The sequence below is a fragment of the Ptychodera flava genome, chromosome 1 (assembly GCF_041260155.1).
Source record: "Ptychodera flava strain L36383 chromosome 1, AS_Pfla_20210202, whole genome shotgun sequence".
Taxonomy (NCBI): Eukaryota; Metazoa; Hemichordata; class Enteropneusta; family Ptychoderidae; genus Ptychodera; species Ptychodera flava.
In genome coordinates, this window is record NC_091928.1 from 50,095,274 (window position 1) to 50,110,456 (window position 15,183).

General features: G+C 36.2%; 1 protein-coding gene across 1 annotated transcript in view; it reads right to left on the bottom strand.

Moving 5' to 3' along the window:
• The window catches only part of LOC139140421 (organic cation transporter protein-like), a 20,331-nt gene extending 5,340 nt beyond the window's left edge, over positions 1 to 14,991 (bottom strand). Inside the window, exons 1-4 of the mRNA XM_070709652.1 lie at positions 14,491 to 14,991; positions 4,845 to 5,075; positions 3,803 to 3,999; positions 876 to 1,009 (exon numbers count right to left, since the gene is read on the bottom strand). Coding sequence (XP_070565753.1) covers positions 876 to 1,009; positions 3,803 to 3,999; positions 4,845 to 5,075; positions 14,491 to 14,823 — 895 coding nt within the window. The 5' untranslated portion in view covers positions 14,824 to 14,991. The remainder of the gene's footprint in view (positions 1 to 875; positions 1,010 to 3,802; positions 4,000 to 4,844; positions 5,076 to 14,490) is intronic.
• Between the last annotated feature and the right edge of the window lie 192 nt (positions 14,992 to 15,183).

Genomic DNA, 15,183 nt, shown 5'->3' on the forward strand with positions numbered 1-15,183 from the left:
TTACAAAAAGCCTGCAACTAACTTTAATTAAAATAATTATACGTTTCCATGATCAAAAAGCGTGAACAAAATACAAGCTGAAAAGTTACTTTTGAATAGCTAGTATTTAGGTCCATTTCGGATAGAACACGTGGCATAATCACTGCATGAAATTTATACCGTGTATTCATGATAAGCGGCAACCACGAAATTGTGCGTTGCTATCAGAGAATATCGGATCGTCATCAGAACCTATTTGCCTGTGGTGAAATAGTTTTTTGTTAAGTTTAAGGTTACACTCTAGGTTGTGTTGACTGTTCACAAGTCGCACGTTGACAGTATTCTGTGTAACGCAGATGTCGTCTGCCAAGACGATAGGACATCAATTCGACACTATTTTGGAAATTTGCTGAAAGCGACAATATATCGTCCGATATTTGTCAAGAATAGTAAAGAATGAGATGAAGTTGTAAGCATCATATTAGATTCGTGTAAATAAGCTTACATGAAGTAAACGTCTTTCTTTACTTCATAAGTTTTTCACCATTTTATCATGCATTTTATCAATACAATCTGACCTATTTTTGGATAATTTTATGGTGAGTCTTTTATTATTATTTTGCAGAGTAATGATAACTGGGTGATCTAGTTTAGCCCCTTTCAATACACTATGAGCATTCTCAAGAAAAGTTGACGCGCTTTTCGCCTCAAACTGTCTACTTGTATTTCTATCACCAATTAAAGCAAATGCATAAAACACATCACAGTCGCTTGGTGGGCTATTCAGCTCTGGGACTATTCGCCCCAAACAATGTTTCTCGCTTCTGTACACTCGTCTATGAGGCGAATAGTCCCAGAGCTGAATAGCCCACCAAGCGACTGTGAACACATCTTACCCACTGTAACGCTGTCACTCAGCACATTTTCTGGTAGCTGTTTCTTATTAAATCTAGCCGCTGTGTACAGTATCTTCTCTGCCTTGTCCTTTTGACCGATAGATATCAGCCATCTCATCGACTCAGGTATCACCCTGTATGTACATTGGAGGAACACATTGTATCTCCAGTTGGTGGTTGTCTTTCGATATTGCTACCTTAAATGTGAAGCACCATGAACTCTACCGCAACAGGTGGAATTTCTATGTTTGATAATCATAAACCTAAGCACCAAAGTATTTGAGCCTAGAAGCTTTCTTCCGATCCTTTGAAACACAAAACAAATCAATGACCTTATTTCAGAACAATTTGTAGCCACTTGAAAATTAAATTAGTTTCACTGTGAAGTACGGGTAAGTAGAGTTTCATGGAAGCTGAAGTGATGATGTTGGTGTGTTACATAAAGCCTCACGATATTCCCTGGTCTCTTGTTTTGTTGCCACCTAAAAAGAGTTATGCAACTGCTTATTCCTGAAACAACACAAACCTATTTGTAATTTATGGAAGCTTGGATCGTGGAGCTATGCTCTTCTCTTTACGAACACCAATACGTGTCAAGGTACTGTGTTTGCAAAAGTTTTTAGGGGGAACAACAGTTTGGTTTACTTCCATTGAGAGTTTTCCAATCGACCGAATCACGGGATTTAATGTTCCTTCCCTACGATGCATTATCTTTGATTTTGAACTTCACTAGTCTACCGTCTCGTTAATGCTACCATAGTACCAAAAGGCTTTGGTAAACATGCTTAGATTTAGTGTTACTGTAGTATTTGTCGATTCTGAAAGTGTTAACTTCCCCAAAACATTCTTCTGAGAAACGTTATTAACAATTTTCAATTACAACAGGTATAAAATCAGGAATCTCCGTGAAAATGCGGTAATTGGAAAGACAAAATAACTAAAACTGACCGTATGGGAAAAGTGAATTTTTCAGAATTTCACAAAAACAAGCTGTAAAAACTCTCCCACCAACTCTCGTAAAAAAAGTGAATGACGTTCTCTTTAACTTTATATGGAACAACAGACAGCCAAATAAACAGACTAAGATTATGCTGTGATGTGCAAAATGGCGGTCTGAACATGTTAGACTTGTCAACATTAGCTAGTTCTTTACATATTACTTGGATTCATAGATTAATGTGTGATAAAGAAAGTCAATGGAAGGAATGGTTTAAGGCTGTTAGTGGTTTTAGTGGTCAGTGTCTCCACTATTTTACTCCACCAATTGCAAGGAATGTAGCATCAATATATTTTAGTCAAAATAAGTTCTGGAAAGATACTTTGATGACATGGTCTGACCAACTGCAACAATTGAATCAAGATGACGAGGATAGCGATCCAGTCACACAGTGCATTTGGTCCAATCCAAACATTCAAATCGATAATAAATCAGTGCATTATGTTAAGTGGCACAGACATGGTATCTGCAATTTGGAAGATTTACTAGATGAAAATCACTGTGTCATGACATTTAATCAATTTAGTCATAAATACAATATACCACAATCAGAAAGGTTGAAGTTCATAAGTATTATTGATGCTATTCCTAAGCAATTGAAAGCAAAAATAAAAAATAAAACACATAATCGATTAATAAACCAGCGTTTTTCAGAAAAAATATGTAGGAAAGTATATTTAAGTCTTTTTCAAAGTACGGTTATGAACAAAGTTAAAACACAAGTCAGTACGACCAAGTGGATAGAAAGATTTCATGTCGGTGACCTAAAAAAAATTCTTTCCATTGACCTTCAAAATTACAGACGATACTGCCCTGCAAAGCTTTCAGTACAAGATTCTTACACGTACAATAGCTACCAATAAATTTTTAAAAATAAGAAATGTAATCACAAATGACAAATGTACTTTTTGTAATGAATGGGTGGAAGACATAGTCCATCTGTTTTTTGAGTGCAAACATATTCTTCAATTTTGGAGTGATGTAGAATCGCTTTTGCTGAAAAATTGTAATATTCCAATAACACTGATTCCAGAGAACGTTATATTGGGAATTATAACGAAAGATGATACTTTCACTGTTAATGTTTTAGTAATTTTAGGTAAGAAATACATATATGATTGCAGAAGATTGCACAGAATACCAAAGATTCAACAATTTACAATATGGGTACAAGAAAGAATACAGTAGAAAACATAAACATAAATTAAGTTTCTTTGATAAAGATGACACGGATTCAAAATGGTCAAAATTAAGTCTATTTTGCCAGTAGAATTTTGAGATTTTAAACCGAAGTACTGTCCTGCTTTTTTGGTTTTTTTTCTTTGTTTGGTTTTCTTTTCTGTTGTTGTTATTTTTTGTTTTGTCTTTCTTTTTCTGAAAGCCAATAAAAAATTTAAAAAAACAAAACAAAAAAAAAACCAAACAAACAAAAACTCTCTCATTCCACAATCTCTAAAAGAGTCCATAAAAGTATCAGATCAGCCTGAGTATAATATTTTAAGGTAGTATGCACCTCGAAAGTGAAAGACTTAAACTTTTGCTCTAACTTTCCTCAAGGAATCTTTCAACCATTCTCTTTCAAAATCAAGAATAAAAATAGGGGGTCACCGTGCAAATTTTGGTACTAGAGAAACAAATTACCCAAGATTTACCGATATTAGAAATTCAAAATGGCCGCCATCCCTGTGTTAACTCTATGGAGAAAAATAAAATTTTCGAATTTCGAAAAACTAAGCCGGTGAAAAGTTTTTTTTTCACCAAGAGCTTTAAAATGAACCCCCACATGTGGTATATCAGAAGAGAATTGTAAAAGTTTGAGAGTCCGAATGTCTGTCCCCGAGGTGCGTTCTACCTTAAAAGGAAGTACCAGACTCGTCATAAAATATGCATCGGACTTGCACACTACCTACAATAATCGATGTATACTTACCAGAAATAGTAAAACGTGCAGAGACCAGGGGCATGCATGAATAGCTGGAGGTAACGCCAATTTCTGACAAGATAGGCCATTGGTGCCAACAGCATTATACCACATCCCCAGGAGATGTTGTTCAGAAAACCAGCGTAGAGACGTTTACCTGGAGGAAACATCTCAGTGGCCAAAATCAAATTACTGACCATGACGCCCTGTAATATTCAATTGTCGCGATTCAGATATCAGTAAAAAAATTATGAAAGGAAACGATGGACATACTTAGATACTTTCTAGTCACTCTGAAAGTAACAAATTGGCCAACTATAACTGAATGTTGCATTCAAGTTTTTGACGTTAGCCTCTTCTAAATGTAATGTTCGTCCCTCGCTCCTTCTGCCCCCCCTTTTGCCCCCCCCGTACATTCATCAACCCTTTCATCACTCACAATCTCTCCCTTCCTTCATGACCTATACATCAATTCCCTATCGATTTATACGTCTCACCCTCCCACTCTCAGTCACTCAACCACCCACCCACCCATTCATCCAGTCTCACTCTTTGCCTCAGTCTTTCTTTTTACCTCCATGGTCAGTCCATACTCATACTGTATGTCACACCGGCATACGTATCCGTCATAATGCCTTCCACTATTCATCACCTTTGCAGGTCTAATTCCGTGTGACATATCAATCATGACCCACTCGCCCAAGTATTATCAATGAGTTTCATATTGAAAGGACCACATGGACACCGTACATTCTGCGAGGCCGCAATGATTCTCTCATCGTCCCATAATGCTTTTCGCACCATGGTGAGTTAGTTGTGGCATTTTAGGCTGACATTAATCTGACCGATACATTCGTCGCTGATCATAAACCACAAGTAACCAAACGTTTTTCGGCACCATAACCACATTGCTGGACAATGTGATAAAATATATATGCAACAAAATACATAGGGTTTTGTTTAAAGCACGTATATCAAACTGGTACAGCAATGCATGGCGGGATAAATGAAAACAAGATTTGTACGTCTGTTTGTCATTATCTGCACCTACCTGAAGCATCACACCTGTCAGAAATCTCAGGATTGTGTATCCGATGTACGACTGCGTGAAAGCGACGAGTATGCCGAGAACACTTTCCGACCACAACGAAATCAGAAATATGGTCTTTCGACCAAACTTATCGGATAAGTATCCAGCTATGAAGGCACCGATCATGACACCGACCATAAAGATGGACTGCGACAACTGTGAGAGGAATGCCTCCTCGCATACCAAGTCCCACTGTCGAAAGAAAGTACATTTGACTTTAAAATTTAATACGTGGTGTAACATTACGAGGGCTTCTGTGTTGAAGATGTCTTGAAGGACCTGTTGTTATGAGATTTCTTATATTGAGTGGCAACTGTTGTACAACCTGTGTGTTCTTAGAGTTGATTAGAAAATTGATATCGGAAAACTTTCCTACCAGTATTTTAGTGAAACTACTCAATGTAACTATTGGTTTTTACAGTGTTTAAATCGTACTGCATCTCGACAAAGGCACCATCGAATGTTGACAATTCTACTAGTATTTGTACTATCGACATAGCCTGCACAACACCTAAGTAATCTATTTTCCGAAGCTTACATTCAATTATATGGAATTGACAAATCACCCTTTTGCATATTTGACTACGAAAAACAGTATTCTGTTCCGCATGTCACAAACTAAAGATGACAACTCTTAAATAATCAATCACTAATTTGCATTCATTTAAAACATATTCGATCCAGAAGGGTTATTAGGACCAAAGGGTCCACTTGTCGTCAAAGCTTTTATCCATGTAGGAAAACAAAATATACTTTCCTTACGGACTATTTTCGTTCCGCCTTGCACTGAACTAATCTCCACAAAGTTTCAACTGACAGTAAAAACAAGTTTACACATCGCAAAAAAGAAAACAACTAAACCAATAAAAAAAACGAAGGAACAAACAAACACTTGTCTGGACTTGGAATGGGCATGGGGTCACTAAGGTTGTTAATCTGACAAGTCACTGATGTGAAAGAGTTTAATGCAGGCCATGCTTTGCTGTTCCCATTAATCTGGGAAAATATTGAGCCGATATGATGCCCGACAACTTCGCATCTAAGTGTCTTCTAGAAAGCCTGTGACACTCTTAGATTTTTTATTGAATTAAGGTAGAACGCGCCTCGTGGACAGTTATTCGGACTCTCAAACCTTTTCAATCCTTTTCTGATCTACCACTTGTGAGGTTGATTTTAAAACTCTTGGTGTATGGAAACTTTTCGCCGTCTTTGTTTTGCGAAAATCGAAAATTTTACATTTCTCCATAAAGTTAACACAGAGTTGTCGGCCAGTTTGAATATAAAATATCGGATAATCTTGGGTAATTTGCTCCTCCAGTACCAAAGTTTGAACGTTGACCCCCAATTTCTATCCTTGATTTTGAAAGAAAATTTTAGAAATAATCGGTTAGAAATTTTGAGCAAAAGGTTAGTCTTTTAATGAGGCGCACACTACCGTAAAGTTTACCTACTCTGGAGGCTGTATTACCCCTATTTGTAACAATCAACCCTATTTGTAACAAAATTTAATTTTCAAAAAAACTTTGCCGTATATGTTGAAATATTAATAAAATATGCATATTTGTATGTTTGAGGGCAATTTTCTTTTTTTTTTCCTTGTCAAAACTCATTTTTCCGAAACTGCTTTTGTTACAAATTGGGTTGATTGTTACAAATAGGGGTGACATGTGTCAACCCTATTTGTAACAATCAACCCTATTTGTAACAAAACCTAAATTTCAAAGAAACTTGGCCGTATTTGATGAAATCTTGATGAAATATACATATTAGTATGTTCGGGGGCAATTTTCTTTGTTTTCCTTGTCGAAACTCATTTTTTCCGAAAATGCTCGTTAGATTAACTTTCGTTGTGCAGGTTGCCTAGTATAAGAGGCCTACTCGTAAGATATAATCGAGTTGTGCAGATACATGCCAAAGGTTTGTTTTTGGGCAATTTTCACCATTTTCAGTCAAAAATGTTAAAAATCTTGTTTTCTGACCGACATCATACTAAACCTATATGGGGTTAACTTTTGTTACAAATTGGGTTGATTGTTACAAATAGGGTTGACGTGTCAACCCTATTTGTAACAATCAACCCTATTTGTAACAAAATTTAACCAACTTCAAACTAAACCTAATTTTCTACAAAACTTGGTCCGTATTTGATGAAATCTTGATGAAATATACATATTAGTATGTTTTGGGGCAATTTTTATTTTTTCCTTGTCGAAACTCATTTTTTCCGGAAATGCTCGTTAGATTAACTTTCGTTGTGCAGGTTGCCTAGTATAAGAGGCCTACTCGTAAGATATAATCGAGTTGTGCAGATAGATTTGTTTCGGGGCAATTTTCCCCATTTCGGTCGAAAATGTTAAAAATCTTATTTTCTGACCGAAATCATACTAAACCTATATGGGGTTAACTTTTGTTACAAATTGGGTTGATTGTTACAAATAGGGTTGACGTATCAACCCTATTTGTTACAAAACCTAATTTTCAAAAAAACTTGGCCGTATTTGATGACATCTTGATGACATATACATATTAGTATGTTTTGGGGCAATTTTCATTTTTTCCTTGTCGAAACTCATTTTTCCGAAAATGTTCGTTAGATTAACTTTCGTTGTGCAGGTTGCCTAGTATAAGAGGCCTACTCGTAAGATATAATCGAGTTGTGCAGATAGGTTGTTTCGTGGCAATTTTCCCCAATTTCGGTCGAAAATGTTAATAATCTTGTATTCTGACCGAAATCATACTAAACCTATATGGGGTTAACTTTGTTACAAATTGGGTTGATTGTTACAAATAGGGTTGACGTGTCAACCCTATTTGTAACAATCAACCCTATTTGTAACAAATTTAACCAACTTGAAACTAAACCCTATTTTCTACAAAACTTGGCCGTATTTGATGAAATCTTGATGAAATGTACATATTAGTATGTTTTGGGGCAATTTTTATTTTTGCCTTGTCGAAACTCATTTTTCCGAAAATGCTCGTTAGATTAACTTTCGTTGTGCAGGTTGCCTAGTATAAGAGGCCTACTCGTAAGATATAATCGAGTTGTGCAGATAGGTTTGTTTCGGGGCAATTTTCCCCAATTTCGGTCGAAAATGTTAATAATCTTGTTTTCTGACCGAAATCATACTAAACCTATATGGGGTTAACTTTGTTACAAATTGGGTTGATTGTTACAAATAGGGTTGACGTGTCAACCCTATTTGTAACAATCAACCCTATTTGTAACAAAATTTAACCAACTTGAAACTAAACCTTATTTTCTACAAAACTTGGCCGTATTTGATGAAATCTTGATGAAATGTACATATTAGTATGTTTTGGGGCAATTTTTATTTTTTCCTTGTCGAAACTCATTTTTTCCGAAAATGCTCGTTAGATTAACTTTCGTTGTGCAGGTTGCCTAGTATAAGAGGCCTACTCGTAAGATATAATCGAGTTGTGCAGATAGGTTTGTTTCGGGGCAATTTTCCCCAATTTCGGTCGAAAATGTTAAAAATCTTATTTTCTGACCGAAATCATACTAAACCTATATGGGGTTAACTTTGTTACAAATTGGGTTGATTGTTACAAATAGGGTTGACGTGTCAACCTATTGTAACAATCAACCCTATTTGTAACAATCAACCCTATTTGTAACAAAATTTAACCAACTTGAAACAAAACCTAATTTTCTACAAAACTTGGCCGTATTTGATGAAATCTTGATGAAATATACACATTAGTATATTCGGGGCAATTTTCCTTGTTTTTTCCTTGTCGAAACTCATTTTTCTTAAACTACTCATTAGATAAAATTTCGGCGTGCAGGTTTCTAGGGATAAAAGGCCTCCATCTAAGAGGTAATCATGTTTTTCAGATACATGCCAAATTTGGTGGGGGGCATCAGTCACTAATTTTAGTCTAAAATACAAAACAAATCTTCTTTTCTGACAGAAGTCATACTAAACCTATTTATATCAAAAGTTAATGCTATTTGTAACACTTAAAACATAAATTTTGCTCTTCCAATAACATGGTTTCAAAATAGGGCAGTTAGGTCGGCTGGTTTTCTTTTCCCAATATTTTTTTTTAAATATGCACTTTTCAGGGGTTCAGGGCGATCTAACACTTACCACAACATTTCCAGAAAAAGCGTATCATACATATCAAGGACTAATTACATAAAAGACGTCGACGTCCCAAGCAAAAATCAAATATCAGGTGACGAACACGTGATTTTACGGGGGTTTTCTGTCTTTTTGTTTCTTCCGTGTTTACGTTGCTAAAAAGTTTAGGGTCGCAGTCTAAAAAATAGGGTAGGTCGGGTTATCGGAACAGGACAACATTTCTTTTGCCTATCCTATCCATCTGCAGGCCACCGAGACTTTGGTCGGCCTCTGTAAAGGATGCGTCATAGTAACTTAAATCATCATCAAACTTAAATTTTAAAAACTTTCAATAACGTCGCCCTCGAGTTCTATATTTTTTTTCTCCTTCAGTCGTATTTTTCTCTGTATTACTCCACTAATAATGCCTTACAGCAATGATAATGCCTTACAGCAATGACAATGCCGTAAAATCGATAATTTTATCAAGCTTCAGCAGCCGAAAACCATATGGAATTAAGGCAGAAAGGACCCATCATGTAGTTACTCATAACCCAAGCCAGGCACAGATAGGTGAGACACTACACATACGGTGTCCAAAGTTAGAGAGTGGAGTCGTTTATGTTCCAGATACCTTCGGATCTGGTATTTGACCTTATAGTATCGGTCACCCAAATAACCGAGTAGTTCAGAATATCATAAAAATATAATCAAGTGCATTGTTTTAGAATTCGAGGGACAGATACTTCTCGATCTTAGTAATCATAATGTTATTGAATGTTATCGTGATCCCTATGAACATAAAAAGTAGAGATGAAACGTGATTCTGAAGAGTATTCAGAATGAAAATCTCCGAATCTAAGAAGTGGTGCGGCCGATGCAGATAATAACATCGTTTATGATAGTCTACCTCTTGAGGTTTATGATACGAAATATGCCATGCACTTGACTCATCCCTTCATCAAAGGTCATAGGGTTACTTATCCATCAGCGCTCGGCAGCAACATCGAGTGGGAAATTACCCTTGTGTCTCTGTCCCTAGTTAATTGTCAGTGAAAATCTCCCTTCAGCAGGTTATACAAACTGACGAATATTCAATTTGAATATTAAAATGGTTGTAGACTTCATGACACTACTGACACTGGAAATGCATTCAACATTTGAATTTACAGTTGAGAAATACCTAAAAAAACAACATTTTCCGACGTTGAAATATTTCAGGGCTAAAAGCAAAACTAAGAAATCATTCTTGATATTAAAACAAATGCAAAACCAACTGGAACGTTCCAATGCCTGCTCAGAGGATCAACCAAAACCAACCTTTAAGGGACCCATCGAAGGCAAAATTCTTAGATACTCGCCTACATGCAATACCCAATCGATTTCAAGAAAAAATGTAGCATTCTTCACAAGCAAATTAATAGACAGAGAATGCACGGCAACATAAACCAAACAGAAACCATACTCAAAACCGTAAATAGAAAAAACAAACAAACAAACATTCACAACATAAAATGACTTGATCTTCACAACAACATTTAGGCTCAACACATATCAAAACAAAGGATAAAAAAGAAAGCCCGTCAAAATATTTGGAAGAACTTGATAAGTGGGAAGCAATAAAAACCCTTTTGCCGAAACAACCAACAAGAGCCTACAATAAACAACAAGTGTATAAATTAAAGCAGCGGCATTGAGGGTTCAAATGAATCCAAACAAATGCCAAGGCCGTATCTGTGATGAATTATCTGAAAATTAGGTAAAACGTCACCACAAGGAACCTTCATACAAAATGTCAAAGCAATAGGACGAGTAGATTCTAAGAAGAAGATTTTTGACCTGTTTTTTAGCAAAAATGGCGAAATTGCCAAAAAAGAGTCGTGCATAGATCAGCACAATTCAATACGTCTTGAAGGAATTATCTCCAGAAACCTGTATACCAAATTTCAAAAAACACACCACCTCGCAATTTTAGAAAACATATTTTTTGAAAAAACGACATGTTTCCCCAAAATATAGACCTAAATACGCATATTTCATTAAGATTTCATCAAATACGGCCAATTTTTTGAAAATTAGGTTTTGTTACAAAATTATTAAATTTTGTTACAAATAGGGTTGATTGTTACAAATAGGGTTGATTGTACAAATAGGGTTGACACGTCAACCCTATTTGTAACAATCAACCCAATTTGTAACAAAAGTTAACCCCATATAGGTTTAGTATGATTTCTGTCAGAAAACAAGATTTTTAACATTTTTGACCGAAAATGGTGAAAATTGCCCCAAAAAAAACCTTTGGCATGTATCTGCACAACTCGATTATATTTACGAGTAGGCCTCTTATACTAGGCAACCTGCACAACGAAAGTTAATCTAACGAGCATTTCCGGACAAAATGAGTTTCGACAAGGAAAAAATAAAAATTGCCCCAAATCATACTAATATGTATATGTCATCAAGATTTCATCAAATACGGCCGTTTTTTTTTTAAATTAGGTTTTGTTTCAAGTTGGTTAATTTTTGTTACAAATAGGGTTGATTGTTACAAATAGGGTTGACACGTCAACCCTATTTGTAACAATCAACCCAATTTGTAACAAAAGTTAACCCCATATAGGTTTAGTATGATTTCGGTCAGAAACAAGATTTTTAACATTTTCGACCGAAAATGGTGAAAATTGCCCCGAAAAAGCCTTTGGCATGTATCTGCACAACTCGATTATATCTTACGAGTAGGCCTCTTATACTAGGCAACCTGCACAACGAAAGTTAATCAAACGAGCACTTCCGGAAAAAATAAGTTTCGACAAGTAAAAAATAAAAATTGCCCCAAAACATACTAATATGTATATTTCATCAAGATTTCATCAAATACGGCCAAGTTTTGTAGAAAATTAGGTTTTTTGTTTCAAGTTGGTTAAATTTTGTTACAAATAGGCTTGATTGTTACAAATAGGGTTGATTGTTACAAATAGGGTTGACAGGGCAACCCTATTTGTAACAATCAACCCAATTTGTAACAAAAGTTAACCCCATATAGGTTTAGTATGATTTCGGTCAGAAAACAAGATTTTTAACATTTTTGACCGAAATTGGTGAAAATTGCCCCAAAACAAACCTATCTGCACAACTCGATTATATCTTACGAGTAGGCCTCTTATACTAGGCAACCTGCACAACGAAAGTTAATCTAACGAGCATTTTCGGAAAAAATGAGTTTCGACAAGGAAAACAAAGAAAATTGCCCCCGAACATACTAATATGTATATTTCATCAAGATTTCATCAAATACGGCCAAGTTTCTTTGAAATTTAGGTTTTGTTACAAATAGGGTTGATTGTTACAAATAGGGTTGACACATGTCACCCCTATTTGTAACAATCAACCCAATTTGTAACAAAAGCAGTTTCGGAAAAATGAGTTTTGACAAGGAAAAAAAAAGAAAATTGCCCGCAAACATACAAAATGCATATTTTATTAATATTTCAACATATACGGCAAAGTTTTTTTGAAAATTAATTTTGTTACAAATAGGGTTGATTGTTACAAATAGGGGTTATACAGAGGCATCTTACAGAATAATTGACTTGCTAGGCAGCTGTATGTCGAGAAAAGGTCAATCACATGCTTGAATTAAAGCTTGACCTTCAAAACATGTTTGTTCATTTGAATTTAAAGAGACAAAAACGGGAAAATTTGGCCAATTTTTGAAACTTTGGGCGCTCTGGAGGACCTATCTTTTGGTCGGGGTGACCAAAAACGCCCTCACCGGGCCGAGTACTCCACTCTGCTTTCTTTGAGGGGACAGCATTTTCTGAAACTATCTTCTCAGCTCGCTTTACACATCCCTAGGAGTAAAAATCTGTTTTTATCACGTATCTTTCACATCTTCATCTTAAGTAAAAACAATCAAGCTGCATGTAGAAAAAATCAAAGTCAGGTATTTCTTTCCTTATGGACTATCTTCGTTTCGCCTGGCGCTGAACTAATCTCCACGAAATTTCAACTGACATTAAAAACAAGTTTAGACATCGCAAAAAAACCCAGAAAAAACTAAACAACTCAAAACAACCAACCAACAAACAATTGTCTGCACTTGGACTTGTCATGGGGTCACTTAGGGTCATTGACCTGACAAGTTCACTAGAGTGAAAGAGTTTAACGAAGGCTAAACTTTGCTTGTTTTGGTCCCAATTAACCGGGAAAAATATTAAGCCGATACCCGACAGCTTCGCAACTAAGTGTCTTCTAGAAAGCATATAACACTAGTCTTTTGATTGGATTAAGATAGAATGCCACTCGGAGACAGTTATTCTGACTCCCAAACCTTTTCCATTACCACTTGTTAGTCTTCATTTTAAAGCTCTTGGTATATAAGAATTTTTCACCGTCTTAAAAGTTTGTTTTTCGAATCTTAAACTTTATTTTTCTCCATAAGATTCGGCTCATCGAGATCGTACTTGTTTGAAATCGTACTTGTTTGAAATCCATAGATAGTTCCATTTTGAGGACGGAAATGAACGCCTACAGACACTTACAGGATCCTATCTGGAGAATCCATATTAGAAAATTGAACAACTAAAACTAGTTTATGTTTTAGGGACATAAGCTATAACTTGTGGCAACTTTTTCAGTATTCTTCTTCTGTATATCAACTACCTCTGTCTGACCCTGATCCGTTTGTCATGCTGAAATTTCGAGTATTCTTACACAGCTTGTATGTATGTAGTGATTATGTTTATTGTTTACAAATGGATTCTAGTCCGGACTTGAATACAATTTTCAACAATAACAATGTAGATTATACTCATATAGGTTGTGTTGATATGCTAAACACTTGGCATTAAATTACATTTTAGGGATTCAATGCAGAAAGTGTAGGGAAACCACAAAACAAATGTTCTGAAAAAATAGCCAAAAGATACAGCTTATGGAGCTTTAACCACATCGTTCAGCATATGGTACAATTGTGGATGGACCGTGCTCAAAACAAGCGTTTCCGAAACAACCATTGGAGGACTGAAAATACCAAATGAAGAACAAACAAGAAGATGACGTACCCAAACACGACGATTAAATTAATGTTGGTATATCCTCAGTTTTTATGATTGCATTATCCCTTAAATCATATGCATATCCTCTGCAGATCTAACAAACAATCTTTCAGTCAATTACGAAAACACTTTAAACGGAAAAAATCTTTTAGACAGAAAGTCGCCCTTTTGCGTTACTACAAATGGAATGGTATGATTCCATTCCACGTTTTATCATACACCATACAATACTGTCTTCGGCAAGATAGCTCATCAATCGCTGCGTGAGTAAAGCGTATGAGACAGCTAAATCGCTATCAGTTACGTCACTGATAGCCCGCCTGGCCAAAGTTTACCTTTGGCGTCAGCACTTGGACGAGGACAAATTTGTCAATTACACTTGAATTGAAGCAAAGATTTGAACTTCATCGAATCTATAAATCATTGTTTGCTGTGTTCCTTAACTTTGCATTTGATATTTACCTCCGTGACAATGGTTTCAGCGAAGTTGTCTGATTCATAATACCAACCGTCAGAGCATGGCATCGTTGAGTTATCTACCGATGAATTGACATACATGTAACAATTGTCGTATACGGGACTTCCATCCTCCATATCGATTATTGGAATGCTTTGATTCAATTGGGAGTTCTCTCCAACATTGCAGTAGTACGTCTCAGGGAATCCAGCCTGAAAGACGACGGACATCATCGGCCACACGCAAAACCATGTTCCAGGTATCGTGATCAGCCAGTACATGAGAGTCTGGTACAGGCCCCACTCTCCGATCAAAACCAACGCGTCGTCGAGTTCCATGGGGGCACAACCATTCAGCGCCGTTTCAAGGAGAGTTTAAAACACCGACGATCTTGATATTTATCTAGACGTCTCTGCCGAGGAGCAAACAGTCAATGTGGACTTGACGAAGACAGGTACAATAGTTACATAAGCAACCAGGTACAGTAATCACCAAGCAAACACGGATTGATTACATTGTAATATCTTGCTTTTTTAATTGCCCCTCAAAGAATATATCTCCTTGGATGACAGCTCCTGAATTCCTTGCCTGCCGTTAATTTTTGTCGTTACCCGAGTCCTAAAATGCGATTATATCAGTGTAGGACAGAAAGACAGACAAAACTATGGAAAAGTTTGGTGAAAAGTTAGTCTGGACAT